Genomic DNA, 25,036 nt, shown 5'->3' on the forward strand with positions numbered 1-25,036 from the left:
TGACAGATCAGCGATCTGTCGTGTGACAGATCAGCGATCTGTCGTGTGACAGTACACATATTTGGTATCGCCGCATCCGTAACGACCTGCCCTATAAAACTGTTCCATTAGTTAACCCCTTTAGCGAACCCCTTAAAAAATAAAAATAAACGAAGCAGAAAATGTTTTATTATCATACCACTGAACAAAAAGTGCAATAATGCGTGATCAAAAAGACGCATATAAATATCCATGGTACCGCTGAAAACGTCATCTTGTCCCGCAAAAAACGAGCCGCCATACAGCATCATCAGCGAAAAAATAAAGTTATAGCTCGCAGAATAAAGCGATGCAAAAATAATTATTTTTTATATAAAATAGTTTTCATTGCATTAAACCGACAAAACATAAAAAAGCGACCTAAATGAGGTATCGCTGTAACCGTACTGACCCGAAGAATAAAAGAGCTTTATCAATTTTATCGCACGCGGAACGGTGTAAACGCACCCCCCCAAAAGAAATTCATGAAACGCTGGTTTTTGTTCATTCTGCGTCCTAAAAATCGGAATAAAAAGCAATCAAAAAATGTCACGTGCCCGAAAATGGTACCAATAAAAATGTCAACTCGTCCCGCAAAAAATAAGACCTCACATGACTCGGTGGGTCAAAATACGGAAAAATTATAGCTCTCAATATGTGGTGATGCAAAAACTATTTTTACAATAAAAAGCGTCTTTTAGCGTGCGACAGCTGCCAAATATAAAAACCGCCATAAATAGTAAATCAAACCCCCCGTTATCACCCCCTTAGTTAGGGAAAAATAATAAAATTAAAAGAAAATGTATTTCCATATTCCCATTAGGGCTGAGATTAGGGTTAGGGGTGTGTTGGGGTTAGGGTTGGAGTTATAATTGGGGGGTTTTCACTGTTTGGGCACATCAGTTGCTCTCCAAATGCAACATGGCGTCTGATCTCAATTCTAGCCAATTCTGAGTTGAAAAAGCAAACGGTGCTCCTTCTCTTCCAAGCTCTGCCATTCGCCCAAACAGTGTTTTACCCCCACATATAGGGTATCAGCCTACTCAGGACAAATTGCAAAACAACTTTTGGGGTCCAATTTCTCCTGTTACCCTTAGGAAAATAAAAAATTGGGGGCAAAAATATCATTTTTGTGGAAAAAAATGTTTTTTTTATTTTCACGCCCGGGCGTTATAAACTTCTGTGAAGCACTTGGGGGTTCAAAGTGCTCACCACACATCTAGATAAGTTCCGTGGGGGATCTAGTTTCCAAAATGGGGTCACTTGTGGGGAGTTTCAATAGTTTAGGTACATCAGGGGCTCTCCAAACGCACATGACACCCGCAGACCATTCCATCAAAGTCTGCATTCCAAAATGTCACTACTTCCCTTCCGAGATCCGACGTGTGCCCATACAGTAGTTTTCTCCCACATATGGGGTATCAGCCTACTCGGGACAAATTGGACAACAACTTTTGGGGTCCAATTGCTCCTGGTACCCTTGGGAAAATAAAAAAATTGGGGACTAAAAGATCATGTTTGTGGAAAAAATACGATTTTTTTTATTTTCACGCCCAGGCGTTATAAACTTCTGTGAAGCACTGGAGGGGTCAAAGTGCTCACCACACATCTAGATAAGTTCCTTGGGGGGTCTAGTTTCCAAAATGGTGTCATTTGTGGGGGGTTTCCACTGTTTTGGTACATCAGGGGTTTTCCAATCGCGACATGGTGTCCGATCTCAATTCCAGCCAAAAACGTCAAATGGCGCTGCTTCCCTTCCGAGCTCTGCCATGCGCCCAAATAGTGGTTTACCCCCACATGTGGGGTATCAGCGTACTCGGGACAAATTGCACAATAACTTTTAGGGTCCTGTTACCCTTGGAAAAATAAGAATTGAGGGTGAAAAGATCATTTTTGTGGAAAAAATATGATTTTTTTAATTGTACGGTTGTATGTTATAAACTTCTGTGAAGCCCTTGGGGGTTCAAAGTTCTCACCACAAATCTAGATACGTTCCTTGGGGGGTCTAGTTTCCAAAATGGGGTCACTTGTGGGGGGTTTCCACTGTTTAGGTACATCAGGGGCTCTCCAAACGTGACATGGTGTCCGATCTGAATTCCAGCCAATTTTGCATTGAAAAAGTCAAACGGCGCTCCTTCCCTTCTGAGCTCTGCCATGCGCCCAAACAGTGGTTCCCCCCCACATATCAGGTATCAGCGTACTCAGGACAAATTGCACAATAAATTTTGCAGTCCAATTTCTCCTGTAACCCTTAGTAAAATAAAAAAAATTGAACCTGAATTTTTTTTTTTTGTGAAAAAAAGTTAGATGTTCATTTTTTCTTTTTTAAATATTCAAACAGTTCGTGTGACGCACCTGAAGGGTTAATAAACTTCTTGAATGTGGTTTTGAGCACCTTAAGGGGTGCAGTTTTTAGAATGGTGTCACTTTTGGGTATTTTGGTATTTTCTATCATATAGACCCCTCAAAGTGGCTTCAAATGTGATGTTGTCCGTAAAAATAAAATTGTGTTGCAAAAATGAGAAATCGCTGGTCAATTTTTAACCCTTAACTTCCTAACAAAAAAAAATTTTGGTTCCAAAATTGTGCTGATGTAAAGTAAACATGTGGGAAATGTTAGTTATCAAGTTTTTTGTGTGCCACATCTCTGTGATTTAAGGGCATAAAAATTCAAAGTTGGAAAATTGCGAAATTTTCAAAATTTTCGCCAAACTTCCGTTTTTTTCACAAACGCAAGTTATATGAATGAAATTTTACCACTAACATGAAGTACAATATGTCACGAGAAAACATTCAGAATCACCGGGATCCATGGAAGCGTTTCAGAGTTATTACCTCATAAAGGGACAGTGGTCAGAATTGTAAAAATTGGTCCGGTCATGAACGTGCAAACCACCCTAGGGGCTTAAGGGGTTAATGTACACTCTGCACCCCAACTTGACTGAAAGAAAACCAGAAATTAGACATTTTTGCAAATTTATTAAAAAAGAAAAACTGAAATATCACATGGTCAGAAGCATTCAGACCCTTTGCTCAGTATTGAGTAGAAGCACCCTTTTGAGCTAGTACAGCCATGAGTCGTCTTGGGAATGATGCCACAAGTTCTTCACACCTGGATTTGGGTATCCTCTGCCATTCTTCCTTGCAGATCCTCTCCAGTTCCATCAGGTTGTATGCTGAATGTTGGTGGACAGCCATTTTCAGGTCTCTCCAGAGATGCTCAATTGGGTTTAGGTCAGGGCTCTGGCTGGGCCTGTCAAGAATGGTCACAGAGTTGTTCTGAAGACACTCCTTTGTTATTTTAGCTGTGTGCTTAGGGTCATTGTCTTGTTGGAAGGTGAACCTTCTGCCACACCTGAGGTCCAGAGCACTCTTGAAGAGGTTTTCATCCCAGGATATCTCTGTACTTGGCCGCATTCATGTTTCCTTCAATGGCAACCAGTCGACCTGTCCCTGCAGCTGAAAAACACGCCCATAGCAGGACGCTGCCACCACCATGTTTCACTGTTGGGATTGTATTGGGCAGGTGATGAGCAGTGCCTGGTTTTCTCCTTCGTCTCATTGGGGGACACAGGTACTGTGGGTGTATGCTACCGCCATCTGGAGGCTGACACTAAGTAAACAATACTATGTTAGCTCCTACGCCGCCGCATACACCCTCGCCCTGATTACGGGCGGAAACTAGTTTTTTTGCTTAGTGTCTTTGGAGGCACACGTGTCTGGTTTCTCCAGACTTTCTTTTTTTTTTTTTTCCTTCCCTTTCCATGAAGATAAGACAGGGGTGACGGCCCCTATTGAAAGGGGCCGATCTCCCCAAACCAACAACGGGCGAGCACGTGTTGAGTATCGTCTCCACGTATCCTTTCCCGCACCGAGGGACGTATCTGGGCCATTTTCCCCAGATTTTTTTTATTTTTTGGTTTTGCTATGAAGATTAGACAGGGGCGACGGCCCCTATTGAAAGGGTCCGATTTCCCCAAACCATCAACGAGCGACCACGTGCGAGTGTCCCTCCACGTATCCTCTCCCGCGACTTGGGACATTATGGCGGACTTAGCCCTGACCACCCCTAGGAATGGAAACCATGGTCTGTACAGAGGCACAAGATTAGTCCGTGCGGCCCCCACTGCTCCACCAACGCTAGACGGCGGTGCTGCAAGGCGGCGGACGGTCCCTCTCCTCACCCCCTGAAGGGGTTAGATGGAGCTAGGGTGCCTGCACCATCCAGGATATCGCCCCCCCCTTCTACCTGGAGATGCAGGGTCCAGATGGTGTGGAGCTGATGGTCGGGGAGGGCCCTGCGGCATCCAGGGCCGGCGCTAGTCAGCAGAGGTGATGGATGGCTGTGCAGACAGTCAGGCCGGTTCTGGCGCTGCGCGTCCTTTTCCGGCCGCCCTTTCCCCCCCCTCCTCGCCTCTCCTCACGATGGATTGCTGCGGTGGCGGCGGAACAGGCACCGAGCCTGGCGCGGCTTCGGCCTTAGGGTGCGGCTCCCTAAATGCCCGCTGCTACCCCCGTCGCGGGCGGACACTAAAAATCCAGACCGGCCTGAGCGGGCGCCTGATAAAATTGAGGCCCCGGCTTCGTGGCAGCATAGGCTGCGGCCAGAAAGCAGCGGTCGGGCAGCCCTCAGCAGTGACTGACAGCAGGAGAAGCCCAGGCTACTCCCCCTCCACGGCCCCTAGTAGGGCAACATCAATGCCTGGTGGACACAATATGGCTGGGAAAGGGAAGGCACACGCGTTTCTTTACGCTGCATGCATCGCCTGTAGGGCGTCATTTCCGCGGGCACAGGGCAATAAATTATGTGAAGCATGCGACTCCGAACGCGCCCAGGAGCCCTCCCCCGTGATCGAACCCGGGAATTCAAATCCTCCAGAATGGGCCTTGTCCCTATCGCATTCTATGGCTTCGCTAACAAAGGCAATTGAGTCTCTTCATGCCCCAGATAGGAGCAAGGATAGTGGCTCGCTGATCTGGGAGGGGTCCTCCACCTCACAGGACCCTCCGGCCTGCAGGGGCCGCTCTCGCTCCAGACAGACGCAAAGGAAACGAACCCTCATGGCGTCGTCCGGCCCATCAGGTGCCTTGGCATCAGTAAATTCGGCGTCACGCTCACCTTCACCAGGTGTTGGGAGCGGGCAGAGTTCAGACTATGACTCGAATGAGCCACTGGACCTGGATACCCTGGAGTCCTGGGAAACAGTTAACAGCCTCATTGATGCCGTTAATCAGACACTGGGAGTTGAGGATGACGTCGCTTTGGCCTCAGTCCATAAGGCATCCTTTAAGGGGGCTAAGCGACCGCAGAGAGTGTTTGGCACCCACCCAGAATTTGAGGACATAGTGCAGCGTCACAGGGAACGGCCGGATAGGCGTTTCTCGGGGCAGAAAACGATAGAGGCAAGATATCCGTTTGCCCCAGAGCTCCGTAAGAAATGGGCAGAATACCCAGTGGTGGATCCACCGGTGTCACGCTTGGCCTCGAGATCCTTGTTATCGGTACCTAGTGGTGCTTCTATCAAGGACCCCACGGATCGGCTCATAGGATTGGCTCGCTCAGTTTTTGAGTCATCAGGTTCAGCACTCGCTCCCTCGTTCGCGGCAACGTGGGTAGCCAAGGCCATGATGTCATGGTCAGACTCATTGGGCAAGGTCTTGCAGGATAGAGACCTGCCGGCAGAGGTAGCAGAGATTGCGAGTCAAATCGCGATGGCCGGTGACTACTTAACGCTTCCTTGGATGTGGCCAATTGTGCGGCTATAGCGGCCGCAAATGCGGTAGCCATTAGGAGGGCCCTATGGTTAAGAACATGACGGGCCGATTCAATTTCCTAGAAGTCTTTGACTTCCCTGCCTTATCAGGGTGGCCGTTTGTTCGGAGAAAAGTTAGATCGGCTCATCTTCGACGCTACCGGGGGAAAAAGCGGCTTCCTCCCGATACAAAAGGTCAAACAACCGTTTTGCCAGCCTCAGGCTCGGTTTTGGGCCTTTCGCAACCCCCGGGTGGATGGCAACGGCCAGCTCTGCCGCTCCAGGGCGTTCCAACCAGGATAGGGAGCGACAGTACTCATATAGAGCCAACCCATTGGGGAGAATGCGTGCTCGCCAGCCCAGGACAAGAGGAGCCAGGGCCCAGAGACCCTTAGCCAAATGACTCAGAGCACTTTTTGGCGGCCGCCTGCTCTGCTTTCGCCAGGTCTGGGTCACGATAGCACACGAATCATGGGCGGCGGAACTTGTGTCCGCAGGATACAAGAGAGTTTTTCAGGTCTCCCCCGAAATGATTTTTTCTGCCCCGGACAAGGGCGTTGCTAGGGGCCATCAACTCACATCAGTGCAACAGAGTCATTATTCCCGTACCAGAGCACGAGAGGGGGCAGGGTTTTTATTCCAATCTGTTTGTGGTCCCCAAAAAGGGAGAGGACAGTCAGGCTGGTTCTGGACCTGAAGCTCCTGAACAGGTTCATCAGGATCAAATATTTCAGAATGGAATCTCTCCGATCAGTTATATCGGCCATGGGACAAGGGGAATACTTGGCCTCGATCGACATCCAAGATGCCTACCTGCACATCCCCATTTTTCCATCGCATCAGAGGTTTCTGCGGTTCGCCATCAATGGCCGACATTTCCAGTTTGCAGCGCTGCCTTTCAGGCTAGCAACCGCTCCCAGAGTATTTACAAAGGTAATGGCAGTCGTGATGGCCGTCTTACACTCGCGGGGCATAGTCGTCTTGCCATACATAGACGACCTCTTGGTCAAGGCCCCTTCATTTCGGGCATGCGAGGTGAATGTCAGTGTCACACTGGATACCCTCTCCCGCTTAGGATGGTTGGTCAACAGGAAAAAATCATCCCTTGTCCCAGCTCAAAGGATTTCTTTTTTAGGGATGATTTTCGACACCTCCCGAGGGTTGGTAATTCTCCCTCAGGACAAGGCGCTGGCGCTCCGGCAGGGAGTCCAGAGACTTCTGCAGCCAGTCCTGCACACCATTCGGTTTGGGATGAGAGTGCTAGGGAAGATGGTGGCGGCAATAGAAGCGATTCTGTTTGCCCAATTTAATTTTCGCCCCCTACAGCACGCTCTCTTATCTTGGGACAGGAACCCGTTCACGCTCGATCATCGATGCCGGCTATCCTCGCAGGTCAGACGGTCTCTGGAGTGGTGGACGAGGATGTCCTCCCTTCTGCAGTGGAAACCCTTTCCCCCAGATTACTGGCTAGTGGTCACGACAGACGCCAGCCTCCTCGGCTGGGGAGCGGTTTTTCGTCACCACACAGGGACGATGGCTGCTGTGGGAGGCACGTCTCCTGATCAACTTGTTGGAAATACGAGCAGTTCGGCTGGCACTGCAGCATTTTCAGCACCTTTTAGCAGGGTGTCCGGTCCGGATTCAATCGGACAACGCCACGGCGGTGGCTTACGTAAATCGCCAGGGGGGCACACACAGCAAAGCAACCATGCGCGAGGTAGGACACGTGCTCTGCTGGGTCGAAAGGAACCATTCCGTGATATCGGCAGTCCACATTCCGTGCGTAGAAAATTGGGCTGCGGACTTCCTCAGCCGGCAGGGTGTCGTGGCGGGGGAATGGTCGTTGCATCCTGAGGTCTTCCAGCAGATTTGCCAACGTTGGGGGACTCCGGATGTGGATCTGATGGCATCCAGAGTGAACGCCAAGGTGCCCGTGTTCGTCGCTCGATCTCGGGACCCGTGAGCGATCGCGGTGGATGCGTTGGTTCTGCCATGGAACCAGTTTCGCCTTTCATACTTGTTTCCCCCGCTACCACTGCTCCCGAGGGTCATCAAGAAGATCAAAACAGAAGGAGTTCCAGCAATTCTGCTGGCCCCAGACTGGCCCCGTCAGGCTTGGTACGCAGATCTGATGCAGCTGCTCGCCGACGTCCCATGGCGACTACCAGAGCGCCCAGATCTTCTGACCCAGGGTCTGATCTTCCACCCGAACTCGGGGGCCCTGTGTTTGACGGCATGGCCGTTGAATCTTGGATCCTGACTCAGGTGGGGTTTAGCCGCAATGTGGTAGCCACAATGATTAGCGCCCGGAAGGCGACCTCGGCGAAAATTTACCATCACACCTGGAAAGTCTTCTTTGCTTGGTGTCGGGATCGTCGTTTTACTCCACTAACATTTTCGATTCCCAACATCTTGGCGTTTCTCCAGTCAGGCCTAGATTCAGGTTTGGCTCCGAGCTCCCTTAGGAGACAGATATCGGCGTTGTCCATCCTATTTCAGCGAATGATTGCTACCAATATGCAGGTGAGGACTTTCATCCAGGGAGTCTCCCACTTGGTGCCACCCTACCCTGGACGCCTGGGACCTTAATCTGGTCCTGAATGTTCTGCAGGAGGCGCCTTTTGAACCGCTCCAAGAGATTCCGTTGTCGTACCTTTCCCGGAAAGTAGTGTTCTTGGTAGCTGTAACTTCCATTAGGTGAGTCTCTGAGTTGGCGGCCTTGTCCTGCCGTGAACCGTTTCTCACCTTCCACAAGGATAAGGTGGTGCTCAGACCAGCTCCCCCCTTTCTGCCAAAGGTCGTGTCCTCATTCCACGTTAATGAGGATATTGTCTTGCCCTCATTCTGTCCGGCGCCAGTACATCGAGTGGAAAAAGCTCTTCACACGTTAGACCTGGTGAGAGCACACAGAAGGTACGTGGCGCGGACGGCATCCTTCTGTCAGACTGACACACTGTTCGTTCTCCCTCAGGGGCGCAGGAAGGGACTCGCAGCCTCAAAGTCAACTATAGCCAGATGGATCCGTCTAATGATTCAGGAAGTCTACCCCATCAGGGGGGGCGCCGGTCCCATCAGGGGGGGCGCCGGTCCCAGCAGGGATCAGAGCACACTCTACTCGAGCGGTGGGCGCCTCTTGGGCGCTTAGGCACCAGGCTTCGACGGAACAAGTGTGCAAGGCAGCAACCTGGTCCAGCCTGCACGTTTACCAAACATAATGTCCATACTCAGGCTTCGTCAGATGCGAGCCTGGGTAGAAGAATTCTCCAAGCGGCGGTGGCGCACCTTTGAACAGTAGGTGCATGTAGCTTGGATTGGTGAGTCATTCTCCCACCCAAGGACTGCTTTAGGACGTCCCACAGTACCTATGTCCCCCAGTGAGACGAAGGAGAAACATGGATTTTTGTGAGTACTCACCGTAAAATCCTTTTCTCCGAGACGCTCATTGGGGGACACAGCACCCACCCTATTAGCCAAGGTTGGCTCTAATTTATTTAATATGCATTTTTCTTTTTGATGTCAGGGTGGATCTTTTCCAGACATATTGTTATTTGTGTTAAGGCTGTTTTTTTTTTTCGTTGTTCTCCGACTGCTTTTGCACTAAACTGGTTTCCGCCCGTAATCGGGGCGAGGGTGTATGCCGCGGAGGAGGAGCTAACCTTGTGTTGTTTACTTAGTGTCAGCCTCCAGATGGCGGTAGCATACACCCACAGTACCTGTGTCCCCCAATGAGCGTCTCGGAGAAAAGGATTTTACGGTGAGTACTCCCGAAAATCTATGTTTCTCCACACATACCGCTTTGAATAGTCACCAAAAAGTTCAATCTTTGTCTCATCAGACCAGAGAATCTTATTTCTCATAGTTTGGGAGTCGTTCATGTGCTTTTTAGCAAACTCTATGCGGGCTTTCATATGTCTTGCACTGAGGAGAGGCTTCCGTCGGGCCACTCTGCCATAAAGGCCCGACTGTTGGAGGGCTGCAGTGATAGTTGACTTTGTAGATCTTTCTCCCATCTCCCTACTACATCTGTGGAGCTCAGCCACAGTGATCTTGGGGTTCTTCTTTTCCTCTCTCACCAAGGCTCTTCTCCCACGATTGCTCAGTTTGGCTGGATTGCTTGGTCTTGTGACTTAAATATGAGTGTCTGAGCAAAGGGTCTGAATACTTATGACCATGTGATATTTCTGTTTTTCTTTTTTAATAAAATTGCAAAAATTTCTACATTTCTGGGTTGTTTTTTTTTTCAGTCAAGATGAGGTGCAGAGTGTACATTAATGAGAAAAAAAATTAAATTTTCTGAATTTACCAAAAGGATGCAATGAAACAGTGATACAGGAAAGATGTATATCTTTGTACCGTGTTAGCCAGTAGATAGAAAAGCAAAAGCTTAGAACAAGGATGAATTCTCATCGCCACACAATAAGAGAAAAAAAGAATGGATCTACCTGTGGCAAAACATTTTTGTATGCCTGATCACAGCACCATGGACATGACATTACTGGTATTGAAAGCTAACTTCTCATCACAGAGAGAAGAGTCTGTAAGTACAAATTCATGACGACCTTTGACACTCAATGCTGGAATGAATGTGTCACATGGATTTATATCTTTTTACATCAATTAAGGAATTTGCTCCTAAGACCTTGTGTGGGCATCACAACACATAACCAGATGGCAATCAGAGGATCATAAAACATCCAGACTCCTTATCTATGAACTGTTCCAATATTTGTCTATCCTTCTACCATAATGATAATTCCGCTTCACATCACTTGTCTTATCTATTGCGTTATTTCTGTGCTGTCTTTTGTATAAATATGTGATTCTTCAGATTTTGTATTGGTCCATCCTGATGAAGAGACCTGAGTAGTCTCGAAAGCTTGCAATGTGTTACCATCTTTTCAGGTAGCCATTAAAAGGCATCAACCACTGAGGACTCTCAATTCTGAATATTTTTTTATGAAACTGGAAAAATTTGTGTGTGTGTGTATGTATATGTATATATATATAGTCATATGTAAAAGTTTGGGCACCCCTATTAATGTTAACCTTTTTTCTTTATAACAATTTTGGTTTTTGCAACAGCTATTTCAGTTTCATATATCTAATAATTGATGGACTCAGTTATATTTCTGGATTCAAATGAGGTTTATTGTACTAACAGAAAATGTGCAATCTGCATTTTAACAAAATCTGATCGGTGCAAAAGTATGGGCACCTCAACATAAAAGTGACATTAATATTTCGTAGATCCTCCTTTTGCAAAAATAACAGCCTCTAGTCGCTTCCTGTAGCTATTAATGAGTTCCTGGATGAAGGTATTTGTGACCATTCCTGTTTACAAAACAATTCCAATTCAGTTAAGTTTGATGGTCGCTGAGCATGGACAGCCCGCTTCAAATCATCCCACAGATGTTCAATGATATTCAGGTCTGGGGACTGGGATGGCCATTCCAGAACATTGTAAATGTTCCTCTGCATGAATGCCTGAGTAGATTTGGAGCGGTGTTTTGGATCATTGTCTTGCTGAAATATCCATCCCCTGCGTAACTTCAACTTCGTCACTGATTCTTGCACATTATTGTCAAGAATCTGCTGATACTGAATTGAATCCATGCGACCAGTGGCGGATTATAATGAGGTCAATTTGGGCAGTTGCCCCGGGCCCAGTGGGGTTAAGGGGCCCACAGCCCAGGCCAGTAAATTGCCCCATTATAATCCGCCACCGCGCAGGGCCGGATTATAGGCAGGGCAGGCGGGGCTTCAGCCCCGGGGCCCCCACCACAAGAACTTCTAAGGGGGCCCCCACCACATTCCTGCTGGCTGCTGCAATGACACTCCATCTTCTCCCCACCTAAAAGTGAGTGACCGTGTGGGCGGCATTATGTGCTCTGCTACCAGCAGCATCTACAAGTAGCGTGAACGCTGATGCTGCTGGTAGCGTGCAAAGGCTTGTGATGAGATCACAGGAGGTAACGTGTCAGGGCCGCCGATCATGTGACCCCTGTCTCCTCCCCTCCTGTGACCTCATCACAGGTCCTGTGCGCACAGCACAGAGCACTGAGAGCAGCCATGTATGTGGAGTGCGGCTCTGCGGGTGGAGGTAGGGAATAATGGGGCCTCCAGCACCTATGTGGAGTGAGGCTCTGCGGGTGGAGGTCGGTGCTGGAGGCTCCATTATTCTCTATGTGGAGTGAGGCTCTGCGGGTGGAGGTCGGTGCTGGAGGCTCCATTATTCTCTATGTGGAGTGAGGCTCTGCGGGTGGAGGTCAGTGCTGGAGGCTCCATTATTCTCTATGTGGAGTGCGGCTCTGCGGGTGGAGGTAGGTGCTGGAGGCTCCATTATTCTCTATGTGGAGTGCGGCTCTGCGGGTGGAGGTAGGTGCTGGAGGCCCCATTATTCTCTATGTGGAGTGCGGCTCTGCGGGTGGAGGTCGGTGCTGGAGGCTCCATTATTCTCTATGTGGAGTGCGGCTCTGCGGGTGGAGGTCGGTGCTGGAGGCTCCATTATTCTCTATGTGGAGTGAGGCTCTGCGGGTGGAGGTCGGTGCTGGAGGCTCCATTATTCTCTATGTGGAGTGCGGCTCTGCGGGTGGAGGTAGGTGCTGGAGGCCCCATTATTCTCTATGTGGAGTGCGGCTCTGCGGGTGGAGGTCGGTGCTGGAGGCTCCATTATTCTCTATGTGGAGTGCGGCTCTGCGGGTGGAGGTAGGTGCTGGAGGCTCCATTATTCTCTATGTGGAGTGCGGCTCTGCGGGTGGAGGACGGTGCTGGAGGCTCCATTATTCTCTATGTGGAGTGAGGCTCTGCGGGTGGAGGTCGGTGCTGGAGGCTCCATTATTCTCTATGTGGAGTGCGGCTCTGCGGGTGGAGGTCGGTGCTGGAGGCTCCATTATTCTCTATGTGGAGTGCGGCTCTGCGGGTGGAGGTCGGATCTGGAGGCTCCATTCTCTATGTGGAGTGTGGCTCTGCGGGTGGAGGTCGGTGCTGGAGGCTCCATTATTCTCTATGTGGAGGTCGGTGCTGGAGGCCCCATTATTCTCTATGTAGAGTGTGGCTCTACGATTCGTGACCCCCGTCACGTGACGAGGGGGGCCCACAGAGTCTGAACTGCCCTGGGCCCTGGCTACCCTTAATCCACCCCTGCATGCGACCCTCAACTTTAACAAGATTCCCGGTGCCGGCATTGGCCACACAGCCCCAAAGCATGATGGAACCTCCACCAAATTTTACTGTGGGTAGCAAGTGTTTTTCAGCATCCATGCATAACGCCTTTTTGTATGGCCAAACAACTCAATCTTTGTTTCATCAGTCCACAGGACCTTCTTCCATAATGTAACTGGCTTGTCCAAATGTGCTTTTGCATACCTCAGGCGACTCTGTTTGTGGCGTGCTTGCAGAAACGGCTTCTTTCACATCACTCTCCCATACAGCTTCTCCTTGTGCAAAGTGCGCTGTATTGTTGACCGATGCACAGTGACACCATCTGCAGCAAGATGATGCTGCCGGTCTTTGGAGGTGGTCTGTGGATTGTCCTTGACTGTTCTCACCATTCTTCTTCTCTGCCTTTCTGATATTTTTCTTGGCCTGCCACTTCTGGGCTTAACAAGAACTGTACCTGCGTTCTTCCATTTCCTTACTATGTTCCTCACAGTGGAAACTGACAGGTTAAATCTCTGAGACAACTTTTTGTATCCTTCCCCTGAAAAGCTATGTTGAATAATCTTTGTTTTCAGATCATTTGAGAGTTGTTTTGAGGAGCCCATGATGCCACTCTTCATAGGAGAACTACTTGCAAGTGGCCACCTTAAATACCTTTTCTCATGATTTGATACACCTGGCTATGAAGTTCAAAGCTCAATGAGGTTACAAAACCAATTTAGTGCTTCAGGAAGTCCGTAAAAAGTAGTTAGGAGTGTTCAAATCAAGAAAATGATAAGGGTGCCCATACTTTTGCACCGGTCAAATTTTGTTTAAATGCAGATTGCACATTTTCTGTTAGTACAATAAACCTCATTTGAATCCAGAAATATAACTGAATCCATCAGTTATTAGATATATGAAACTGAAATAGCTGTTGCAAAAACCAAAATTGTTATAAAGAAAAAAGGTTAGCATTAATAGGGGTGCCCAAACTTTTACATATGACTGTGTATGTATGTGCATATATATATATATATATATATATATATATATATATATATATATATGTATGTATGTATATATACAGTGCCTACAAGTAGTATTCAACCCCCTGCAGATTTAGCAGGTTTGATAAGATGCAAATAAGATAGAGCCTTCAAACTTCACACAAGAGCAGGGTTTATTAACAGATGCATAAATCTTACAAACCAAAAAGTTATGTTGCTCAGTTAAATTTTAATAAATTTTAAACGTACAAGTGTGGGTCAATTATTATTCAACCCCTAGGTTTAATATTTTGTGGAATAACCCTTGTTTGCAATTACAGCTAATAATCGTCTTTTATAAGACCTGATCAGGCCGGCACAGGTCTCTGGAGTTATCTTGGCCCACTCCTCCATGCAGATCTTCTCCAAGTTATCTAGGTTCTTTGGGTGTCTCATGTGGACTTTAATCTTGAGCTCCATCCACAAGTTTTCAATTGGGTTAAGGTCAGGAGACTGACTAGGCCACTCCAACACCTTGATTTTTTGCCTCTTGAACCAGGCCTTGGTTTTCTTGGCTGTGTGCTTTGGGTCGTTGTCTTGTTGAAAGATGAAATGACGACCCATCTTAAGAACCTTGATGGAGGAGCGGAGGTTCTTGGCCAAAATCTCCAGCTAGGCCGTGCTATCCATCTTCCCATGGATGCGGACCAGATGGCCAGGCCCCTTGGCTGAGAAACAGCCCCACAGCATGATGCTGCCACCACCATGCTTGACTGTAGGGATGGTATTCTTGGGGTCGTATGCAGTGCCATCCAGTCTCCAAACGTCACGTGTGTGGTTGGCACCAAAGATCTCGATCTTGGTCTCATCAGACCAGAGAACCTTGAACCAGTCTGTCTCAGAGTCCTCCAAGTGATCATGAGCAAACTGTAGACGAGCCTTGACATGACGCTTTGAAAGTAAAGGTACCTTACTGGCTCGTCTGGAACGGAGACCATTACGGTGGAGTACGTTACTTATGGTATTGACTGAAACCAATGTCCCCACTGCCACGAGATCTTCCCGGAGCTCCTTCCTTGTTGTCCTTGGGTTAGCCTTGACTCTTCGGACAAGCCTGGCCTCGGCACGGGAGGAAACTTTCAAAGGCTGTCCAGGCCGTGGAAGGCTAACAGTAGTTCCATAAGCCTTCCACTTCCGGATGATGCTCCCAACAGTGGAGACAGGTAGGCCCAACTCCTTGGAAAGGGTTTTGTACCCCTTGGCAGCCTTGTGACCCTCCACGATCTTGTCTCTGATGGCCTTGGAAATTGGAATGCTCCTTTGTCTTTCCCATGTTGACCATGTATGAGTGCTGTTCACAAGTTTGGGGAGGGTCTTAAATAGTCAGAAAAGGCTGGAAAAAGAGATAATTAATCCAAACATGTGAAGCTCATTGTTCTTTGTGCCTGAAATACTTCTTAATACTTTAGGGGAACCAAACAGAATTCTGGTGGTTTGAGGGGTTGAATAATAAATGACCCTCTGAATAAACTTTTCACAATTTAAAAAAAAATTAAACAAAGAAATAACATTCTTTTTTGCTGCAGTGCATTTCACACTTCCAGGCTGATCTACAGTCCAAATGTCACAATGCCAAGTTAATTCCGAATGTGTAAACCTGATAAATCTGCAGGGGGTTGAATACTACTTGTAGGCACTGTATATATTTTAGCTGAAGAGCCTGTCGCTGCCCGGGCATAGTAACTAACTGTGGTTAGTTATAGCAAATTATAATTATCCTCCATCCCATAGGCCCGTGCCCATATACCCATCATACATATCCTCCATCCCATAGTCCCATGCCCATATACCCATCATACATAGTCTCCATCTCATAGTCCCATGCCCATATACCCATCATACATATCCTCCATCCCATAGTCTGGTGCCCATATACCAGTCATACATATCCTCCATCCCATAGTCTGGTGCCCATATACCCATCATACATATCCTCCATCCCATAGTCCGGTGCCCATATACCCATCACACATCCTCCATTCCATAGTCAACCATTATGACATCATAATGAGCGGCGGCGGGGCTTGCAACCTTTGATGACATCAGCGTCGTCATGGCAACCATTGTGACATTATAATTAGGGGCGGGGCTTGATACGCACACACTGCTTCCCCAGTATGCAAATAGGGGCATTGTGACATCATAATGAGGGGCGGGGCTTGACGCACACACACTTTTTCCCCCAGTATGTAGATAGGGGCAAAATTGTTTAGTGAATTGGAACGCACAGGGTTAAAATTTTGCCTCACAACATAGCTTAGGACGCTCTCGGGGTCCAGACGTGTGACTGTGCCAAATTTTGTGGCGCGGATGCCTATCCCGGACACACACACACACACACACACACACACACACACACACACACACTTTGAGCTTTATATATTAGATATATATATACATTTTCAATGCCAGAAAAATACATTTAATTAAAAACCTGACTTAGACTATAGGTAATTTTCTTATCCTTAAGCTAGGTGCAGACAACCATATTTCTTGGTCCGAGCGCAAACCGACTGCACATTAATGTTAAGATATGAGTTCATGCACAAGTCTGAAATTTTTTTTTTTTTTGCTTCTCGTTCAAAGCCGGTCTGGGTAAACAATCGCTGCATGCTTGAGTTTGATCTGATGTTCAGATCGCACTTAGCCATGCAATTCATGTCGTGGAAAACTTTGGACTGCACTCGGATGTCATCCGAGTGCAGTCCAATTTCCATAGACTTACAGAATGGAGAAGATGGCAAAAATATTTTTATCAATCTTCTCTCCATCTGAGAGAATGGGTTCACAATGTGAGCACACACGGATCAGAGTGTGATTTGCATAATTGACTCTATTCTCTCAGATTACAGAATATACAGCCGTCTGCACCTGCCCTTAGACTTCCAAATCTATCAATACATCGTGATTAACTAAAATATATGGAATCAAATAATGGCCTAACTGAAATACAAAATGTTCCAGTGCTAATAATCCAATAAGGACTCATTTTAATTTTGAAAATGATGACAGTAGTTTTTGCATAGGTCCAGCAATCATTCAGCCAGAATATTTAGTAGAATGTGCCCGGCCGGTAACCACTCCATGTGACGCCTCAATACTAAGGTCCACGTACAATCCAACGCGTATCTGAGATGCATGCTCTCCTTCATCCTTCAACCCTGATCACTTTTTCAAAATGGAAAAAGTATTTTTTGTTATCTCCATAAATTATTAAATATATTAGACAGCAGTACAATGTGTATTTTCTATCCACAAGACGATTTTTTGTAATAAATAATACGTATTTGGGAATATTATTTGGTTTTATTCTGCTAGATCTGCTGTGATTGCCCTGATTATGGGATTTAGTTGTCTGATTTTTTTATTTTCTTTTTTGTTTATTTATTTTTTATAAGGTGCAATCAACTTTTTTGTAACTCTGTGAGAAGACTGACCTGGGCCCGTTTTAATCTCATTTCTTCTGGAGCTTCTTTGTGCCCCAGAACAGAGATCTGCAGTGTATAATTGAATAATCTGGCATACAAACAATACGTCTTATTAATTGTATGCTGATCGCAGAGCGCTCCTAATATATTCCGCCTGTTATTTTGGAGCTTAAATCATGACATTTTTAATATGCTCGACGTGAAAGTTCCCCGGAGCGCCGGCTGTTGTATTCCGTAAAGGTTATTCCCTGACAAATCGCTTCATAACTGCTCTGATATTAATCTCTGGAGCATTTTTTTTTCCTTTCCCCCTCTTCACCTTTGACAGTTCGTATCAGCTTGGCGCATGAAAATGTGGGTCAACAAAAGACTTTTAATAAACTTTTGTAAAGGCAGAGGGGTCATAGACCGGTGACTCAGAGGGGGCCGCAGTGTGAACCTGCATATAGAAAAGGTTCCCAATTGCCTCTTGCCGATATTTTTAGCAGTTGTGTTATGCCGGATGAATATATTATTGCATTTTATGATAGTAAATAATCCACACATCTTATAAGAAGAAAGAACGTTCATCCTGGTAGTTATAGGGACTCTGTCATTGCAAATTTACTGTTCCAGCCAAGCACAGTCTCTTGGCGCATCAAGGTGCGGCCAAACCCTTCCCACCAACTTGCTTTCCCCTATGTCTCCACCCTCACCTCATCTTTGATTGACAGCTCTGGCTTCGTAGAGATAAATTGATAACAAGTAGGTTCGCTGAACTGTTATGGCCACATCATGATGCACCTAGTTTCTTCACTTGGTTTGACCAGTCATTCTGTCCCTGTACTAGAATCTGGAAGCACAAAATGATTGTCCAAACTCTCTCCAAACCATTGGCATGGCCACTTTATTGGGTGCATCTTCCCAAAAACTAGTCTTCTATCTCTCTCCCACCTTTTCTTGCTCTATAAGGCCAGAGGTGTCAATCAAAGAGGGAGGTAGTGTTGGAGAAGAAACAAGCTTGTTTTGAAAAGTTTTCCTGTGCTGATATAAATCCCTTTTGAATGGATTCTGAACAGAATGACTGTTCAGACCAAGCACAGTGATTCAGTGAAACTTTGGCACTGCCAGACCGTTCAGTGCATCTTCCCACCTGTTGTTTTTCCATCTATTTCTGCCCTATTTTTCCTTAATTGACAGGTCTGACTTTACTGGAGCCAGAAAAGACTTGAGATGGATGTGAAACAATTAGTGGGAAGTGCCTGGCCACTATAAGGGGTGAAAATGTGCACCTGTGCTTGGTTTGAACAGCCATTTTGTGCTGACAAACTACAATTTAAGTTTTTGTTTTGTTTTAATAAACTTGTTTCCTCACCTCCTGCCAATGAAAAAATTCTTGATAACCTTCAGCCCTCTTTTCTAGCTAGATATCAGCCTTGACAGTGAAGGGGATTGGCTTAGGTAATGAACTGAGCAGTCAGTCAGCCAGCCCCCTTCACGCCTCACACAGCACTGATCATAAGGCACCACGGGAAAATCTGTACTGTCAGGTACAAACCAAAAAGCGATCTTTTAGGATCTGGAACAAGAACTTCTAGCTGAAGATCGGGACATCTTTAAGATGTATATTAAAGTACCGTACATTCACTCATATTGTTTTTATTTATTACAGTTTTGTATTTTTTTTTGCAATAGACAACTCCTAGACAACACATGCATGTTTAAGGGTGTGTGCACACGCTGTGGATTCTGCTGCGGATCCGCAGCGGTTTTGGCCCTGCGGATCCGCAGCAGTTTCTTCTGCGTTGTACAGTACTATAATACCCTATGGGAAATGGAAACCGCAGTGCAGACGGTGCGGATTTTTCCACGCGGATTTGCTGCGGTTTCTAATCCGCAGAAAAAATGAACATGTCAATTCTTTCTGCGGCTTCCGCTGCAGATTACCATCTCCTCCATTGTAGAGGTGATAAACCGCAGGCTAACCCGCAGATAAACTGCAGGTCTTTTGACCTGTGGATTTACCTGTGGATTTTGATAAATCCGCGCGGATCAATCCGCAGCAGAATCCGCAGCGTGCGCACACACCCTAAGGTAGCACTCAGCCTTCCAGCAAAGTTTTTATCCTCTTGATATACTGAAGTCCTCATTATATAGCACTGTGTACTTACAATTGCTAATTTTGCCCTTCTACCCAGTTATTTGTTCTCTTTTCTCTGCTCTATGCAGAAGCAGTCTATTTTCCCTGCATTTATAATTCCCCTCTTCAACTCCTGACCCAGCTGTTCCCTCCCCCCCCCCCCCCCCCAGCGACTTTCGCAGTGACTCATGGCTCATACAGGGAAGCTTGACCTCCTGTTTCTAAATAGGTTTCCGCTAGGCAGTTTTTAATCACATGATGTCATAGACTTAATGGAAAAGAGAAGCATTAACTGGGAAAGAGGAAACAGCTGGGTCAGGAGCTGAAGAGGGGAATGATAAATGGAGGGACAAGAGACTTCCTGTTTCTACACAGAGCAGAGAAAAGAGAACAAATATCTGGGTAGAAAGGGGAAATTAACAATTGTAAGTGCATAATGCTATATAATATGATGGCTGCAATATATTAAGAGGATACAAATTTTGATGTGAGTGCTTCTTTCATTTAGAATCAGATTAGTCTCATCAGTGTGGACATTGCTAAAATGAAATTCATTTTTGACGTTTTCTTGTATTACGACTTTGTTTTGTTGCAGGATTTAAAGAGGTATTATTTCTATTACTGGTTTTGTTTTCCTGCATTGTGCCTTTCCGATGGGATAGAACTGATTACACCACCAGTGTCTATTGGTGAAAAGTTCTCCAAAACTCAGGTAAAGTTCTTGTCTTCAAACATTCAGGTGTGAGAACCAACAGAGGAAAAACTGAATATAGGTCACGACTGGAGTTGAGCAAAACAGGTCGGCCAGATTCATAAGTCGCTGACTTATGGCAAAGTCGGGTTTCGCCGACCGAAACCCGACCACAGCGTGACGTCGGCCATGCGGTCGGCAAAACTAGCACCAAAGTCGGATTTCCCAGAATGCTTGCACGTGACTTTTTTCAGCACTGAGCAAGGACGTACACTGTGGGCAACGAGATGACATGTGCAGCGTCCGGAGGGGGGAGAGAGAGATTTTGCGCACTTTAAAAAAGCGGTCCGGCAAGTAGGTGTTTCCTGTCCTCCACTCCCTGCCGACTTTGCTTCCCCATTGACTTGCATTGGGTTTCGTGCTTCAGTCGGACCTTCGACTTTTCCCGATAGTTGGCCGATTTCGTTTGGCTCGACTTTGGAGAAAGTCGGGTTTCATGAAACCCGACTCGACCCTAAAAAAGGCAAAGTCGCTCATCTCTAGTCACGACACGGTAAAAAAGGGGTGAAAAATGAAGTGCCTATATTAAAGCAATTGGTGTGATTTACCAATTGCCTCTACATGTTTTTGTTCTGTACTTTTTAATGTGTTTACTTTCCATTAATTTATGCTTTTGTATGTGCGGGCACCTCCATTAGTTGTGCCACCATTTCACCAATTGCTTTAATAAAGGTGGTTTATCTGTCACCCCTTGTTTATTGTGTCATGACTTTTATTTGGTTTTTCCTCTGTTGGTTCTCATTCATTTTTCCGAATGGTCTGCCATTCTTCCATTTTTTTTTTTTTTGCATATATATATCATGAATATTGACTATATGTATTAATGAATCACCAATTGATATATACAGCTCTGGCAAAAATGAAGAGACCACTGCACAGTTGTATAAAAATCAGCTTCTCTACATGTCTGACAGCCATTCCATTCCAGTGTCAGTTGAATTCCAACCAGACTACACCTCATTCTACTTAATGTGCTTCTGATTAGGTGATCACCTGAACCAAATCTTATTTAACGAAGGAAAGTATAAAAACCTGCTGTGGTGTTCACAATCCTCTTGCAATAGGATAAGCTGGATGGCAAAACAATTGCTAGTAATATCCCAAAAGTAATAGGAATGGAAAAATAACTTTTAACTTAACCATGCCAAATGAGTTGAAAAGAAAAGTCTTGAGTGAGGAAAAGAAGGGCTCAATTCTGGCTTTACAAGCAGAGGGATACAGTGAGCGTCATGTTGCCTCCATCCTTAAAATTTCTAAGACTGCAGTCCATTACAACAAGGTCAAGCAGCAGACATTGGGGACAACAAAGCTAAAAAAAAAAGGGGAGAAGCCAGCGCTGCCTATGGTCAGAACGCAATACATAAAATGCATATGCACATATTAATTTCTAACTGTACTTTAAAATGAGACATTTAGCAAACAATTGATCAATTCTTTGAGCCACTCCGCCATGCCAAAGCATTCTCATATGGGGCAGTCTTACTCTACGTTTTTTATATTTGCTGTGCCATTACGGCCTCCTAAATGTATTAAAACCAAGATAATATTAAATGCAAACTGTACCTAAAGCTTTTCTGAATCACTCCTATGGTGCTAGAAGGGCGAGCGCAGATGAAAGCTGACCAGATCCGGACATGGACATTTCAGATCTAACATCCACACTGCCAAACCAGCAACCACAGATGAAAGATGAAACAGGCCCAGACACAGGTGCTTAATCAAATAGAGTCTAGGGCAGGGCAGGGTAGGGCTGCTGTATGCGTGTACAGTAGCCTAGATCAATCACAATAAAGACAGAAAGAAATGGCGTGCAAAACCCAGCGCGCACGGCAAACAGTGGTGGTCAGCCACTAGGTTATGCACGCCATACTATCTGTCTTTATTGTGATTGATCTAGGCTGCTGTACACACATACAGCAGCCCTACCCTGCCTCAGGCTCTGTTTGATTATACACCTGTGTCTGGGCCTGTTTCACTCTTCATCTGTGGTTGCTGGATTGGTAGTGTGGAGGTCAGATCTGAAATGTCCATGTCCGGATCTGGTCGGCCTTTATCTGCACTCGCCATTCTGGCGCCATGGGAGTGATTCAGCCATGCTTCAGGTACACTTTGCATTTAATATAGTCTTGCTTTTAATACGTTTAGGAGGCAGTAATGGCATAGCGAATATAAAAAAACGTTAGAGTAGGGCTGCCCCATATGAGAATGCCATGACGTGGCGGGGTGGCTCAAAGAATTGATCAATTGTTTGCTAAATGTCTCATTTTAAAGTTCAGTTAGAAATCAGTATGTGCATATGCACTTTATGCATTGCGTTCTGACCATAGGCAGCGCTGGCTTCCCCCCTTTTTTATTGGACAACAAAGCTACAGACCAGCAGAGGTCGAAAACAACTCCCCACTGACCGGGATGACCATCATCTTATTTGAATGTCACTCAGCAACCGCAGGATGACATCAAGTGACCTACAAAAGAAATAGCAAATGGCAGCTGGGGTGAAGTGCACGGCAAGAACAGTTTGTAACAGGCTCCTAGAGTCAAAGCTCCAGTCATGTAAAGCTAGAAAAAAGCCTTTCATCAATGAGAAGCAAAGGAGAGCCAGGCTGAGGTTTACTAAAGAGCATAAGGATTGGACCATAGAGGACTGGAATAAGGTAATCTTCTCTGATGAGTCTAATTTTGAGCTTTGCCCAACACCTGGTCGTCTAATAGATGGAGACCTGGAGAGGTGTACAAGCCACAGTGTCTTGCACCCACTGTGAAATTTGGTGGAGAATCGGTGATGATCTGGAGATGCTTCAGCAAGGCTGGAATTGGGCAGGTTACTCTTTGTGAAGGATGTATGAATCCAGCTACATACAAGGTTTTCCTGGAAAAAACAGGATTTTTGGGTTGCTTACCGTAAAATCTGTTTCTCGGAGCCTTCATTGGGGGACACAGAGACCTTGGGTGTATGCTGCTGCCACTAGGAGGCTGACACTATGCACAAAAAAAGTTGGCTCCTCCTCCGCAGTGTACACCCCACCGACCGGCAGAGAATTCCTCAGTTAGTGATAAAGCAGTAGGAGAAGTAACAGAATAGGTTGACAACATAAACAACTCAACTGTAACCATTCAACCCAATTAAGAACAGTAGCTGTAAAACATTGGAGGGTGCTGTGTCCCCCAATGAAGGCTCCGAGAAACAGATTTTACGGTAAGCAACCCAAAAATCCTGTTTTCTCGTTCGCCTTATTGGGGGACACAGAGACCTTGGGACGTCCCAAAGCAGTCCCTGGGGTGGGAAACAAACTTCCATCAGGCCAGCGGACTCACCACCGCAGCCTGCAGAATTCGTCTACCTAGGCTGGCGTCCGCCGAAGCGTAGGTGTGGACTCTGTAGAATTTCACAAACGTGTGAACCGATGACCATGTTGCAGCTTTGCAAAGCTGCAGTGCGGAAGCTCTGTGGCGCACCGCCCAGGAGGCACCCACTGCCTGAGTAGAGTGGGCCCTGATACCCGGAGGGGCTCCGCGACGCTTAACACGGTAGGCTTCCAAGATAGCCGATCTGATCCAGCGAGCAATGGTGGCCTTTGACGCCGGGTGACCTTTCCGCGCTCCATCAGGGATAATGAAAAGAGACTCTGTCTTTCGCAAGGAAGTCGTCCTAGACAGATAGACTCTTACCGCCCTAACCAGGTCCAGCTTGTTCAAGGACCGCTCTCGGGGATGAGTTTGATTCGGACAAAAGGACGGTAGCACGATATCCTCGTTGAGGTGAAACGAGGACACCACCTTCGGAAGGAACGAGGGCGGAGGCCGCAGAACTACCTTATCCTGGTGGAGAACCAGAAATGGAGAGCGGCACGAAAGAGCTGCCAATTCCGACACGCGCCGGACGGAGGTGATGGCCACCAGAAAGGCTACCTTCCAAGAAAGGAGAGAAAGGGAAATATCCCTGAGGGGTTCAAAGGGCGGACCTTGCAGAACCTCAAGAACCAGATTAAGATCCCATGGATCCACGGGCGCCCGGTACGGCGGGACCGTGTGAGCCACGCCCTGAAGAAAGGTCTTAACCTGAGGACGGGAAGCCAACGTTTTCTGAAACAGAATGGACAGCGCCGAAACTTGACCCTTCAGGGAACTGAGGGCAAGCCCCATCCAATCCTGCCTGAAGAAACGCTAGGACTGAAGGGAGCGAAAAGGACATGGGCGCGACGTCATTGGTCTCACACCAAGTGAAATAGGCCTTCCAAGTACGGTAGTAAATCTTGGAAGATGTTGGCTTTCTGGCTCGGATCATGGTCTGAATTACGTGGTCGGAAAATCCTGCTCGTCTCAGAACCTCGGTCTCAACAGCCACGCCGTTAAATTGAGCGGCCGAGAATTGGGGTGGCAAATCGGACCCTGAGACAGCAGATCTGTTCTGTCTGGAAGCTTCCAGGGGGCGTCCGCGAGAAGGTTGACAATGTCCGCGAACCAAGACCTTCTGGGCCAATTCGGGGCGATGAGAATGACCGGAAGTCCTTCTGCCTTGATCTTCTTCAACAGCTTGGGAAGAAGAGGCAGAGGAGGGAACAGGTAGGGAAGTTCGAACTGGGACCAAGGAACGGCCAGGGCGTCGGCGCCCACTGCAGAGGGTCCCGAGACCTGGACACGAATTGTGGGACTTTCCTGTTGAGGCGAGACGCCATGAGGTCTACATCCGGGGTTCCCCACCGAAGGCAGAGCAGATGAAACACTTCCGGATGTAGGGACCATTCTCCCGCCGCGAGACCCTCGCGGCTGAGAAAATCGGC

General features: G+C 46.9%; 1 protein-coding gene across 4 annotated transcripts in view; it reads left to right on the plus strand.

Moving 5' to 3' along the window:
- Window positions 1-25,036, plus strand: part of ATG7 (autophagy related 7) — a 354,904-nt gene that overhangs the window by 32,484 nt on the left and 297,384 nt on the right. For all 4 annotated transcript variants that reach the window (XR_012231861.1, XM_073574239.1, XM_073574238.1 and 1 more), the window contains exon 6: window positions 20,100-20,216. Coding sequence is in view for 3 of the 4 variants with exons in the window: in XM_073574239.1 (XP_073430340.1) it covers window positions 20,100-20,216 (117 nt within the window). In the remaining variant the exon portion in view is untranslated. The remainder of the gene's footprint in view (window positions 1-20,099; window positions 20,217-25,036) is intronic.

Source organism: Dendrobates tinctorius, unplaced genomic scaffold, assembly GCF_039654945.1.
Source record: "Dendrobates tinctorius isolate UK_male_01 unplaced genomic scaffold, ASM3965494v1 ptg000038l, whole genome shotgun sequence".
NCBI classification, from domain to species: Eukaryota; Metazoa; Chordata; class Amphibia; order Anura; family Dendrobatidae; genus Dendrobates; species Dendrobates tinctorius.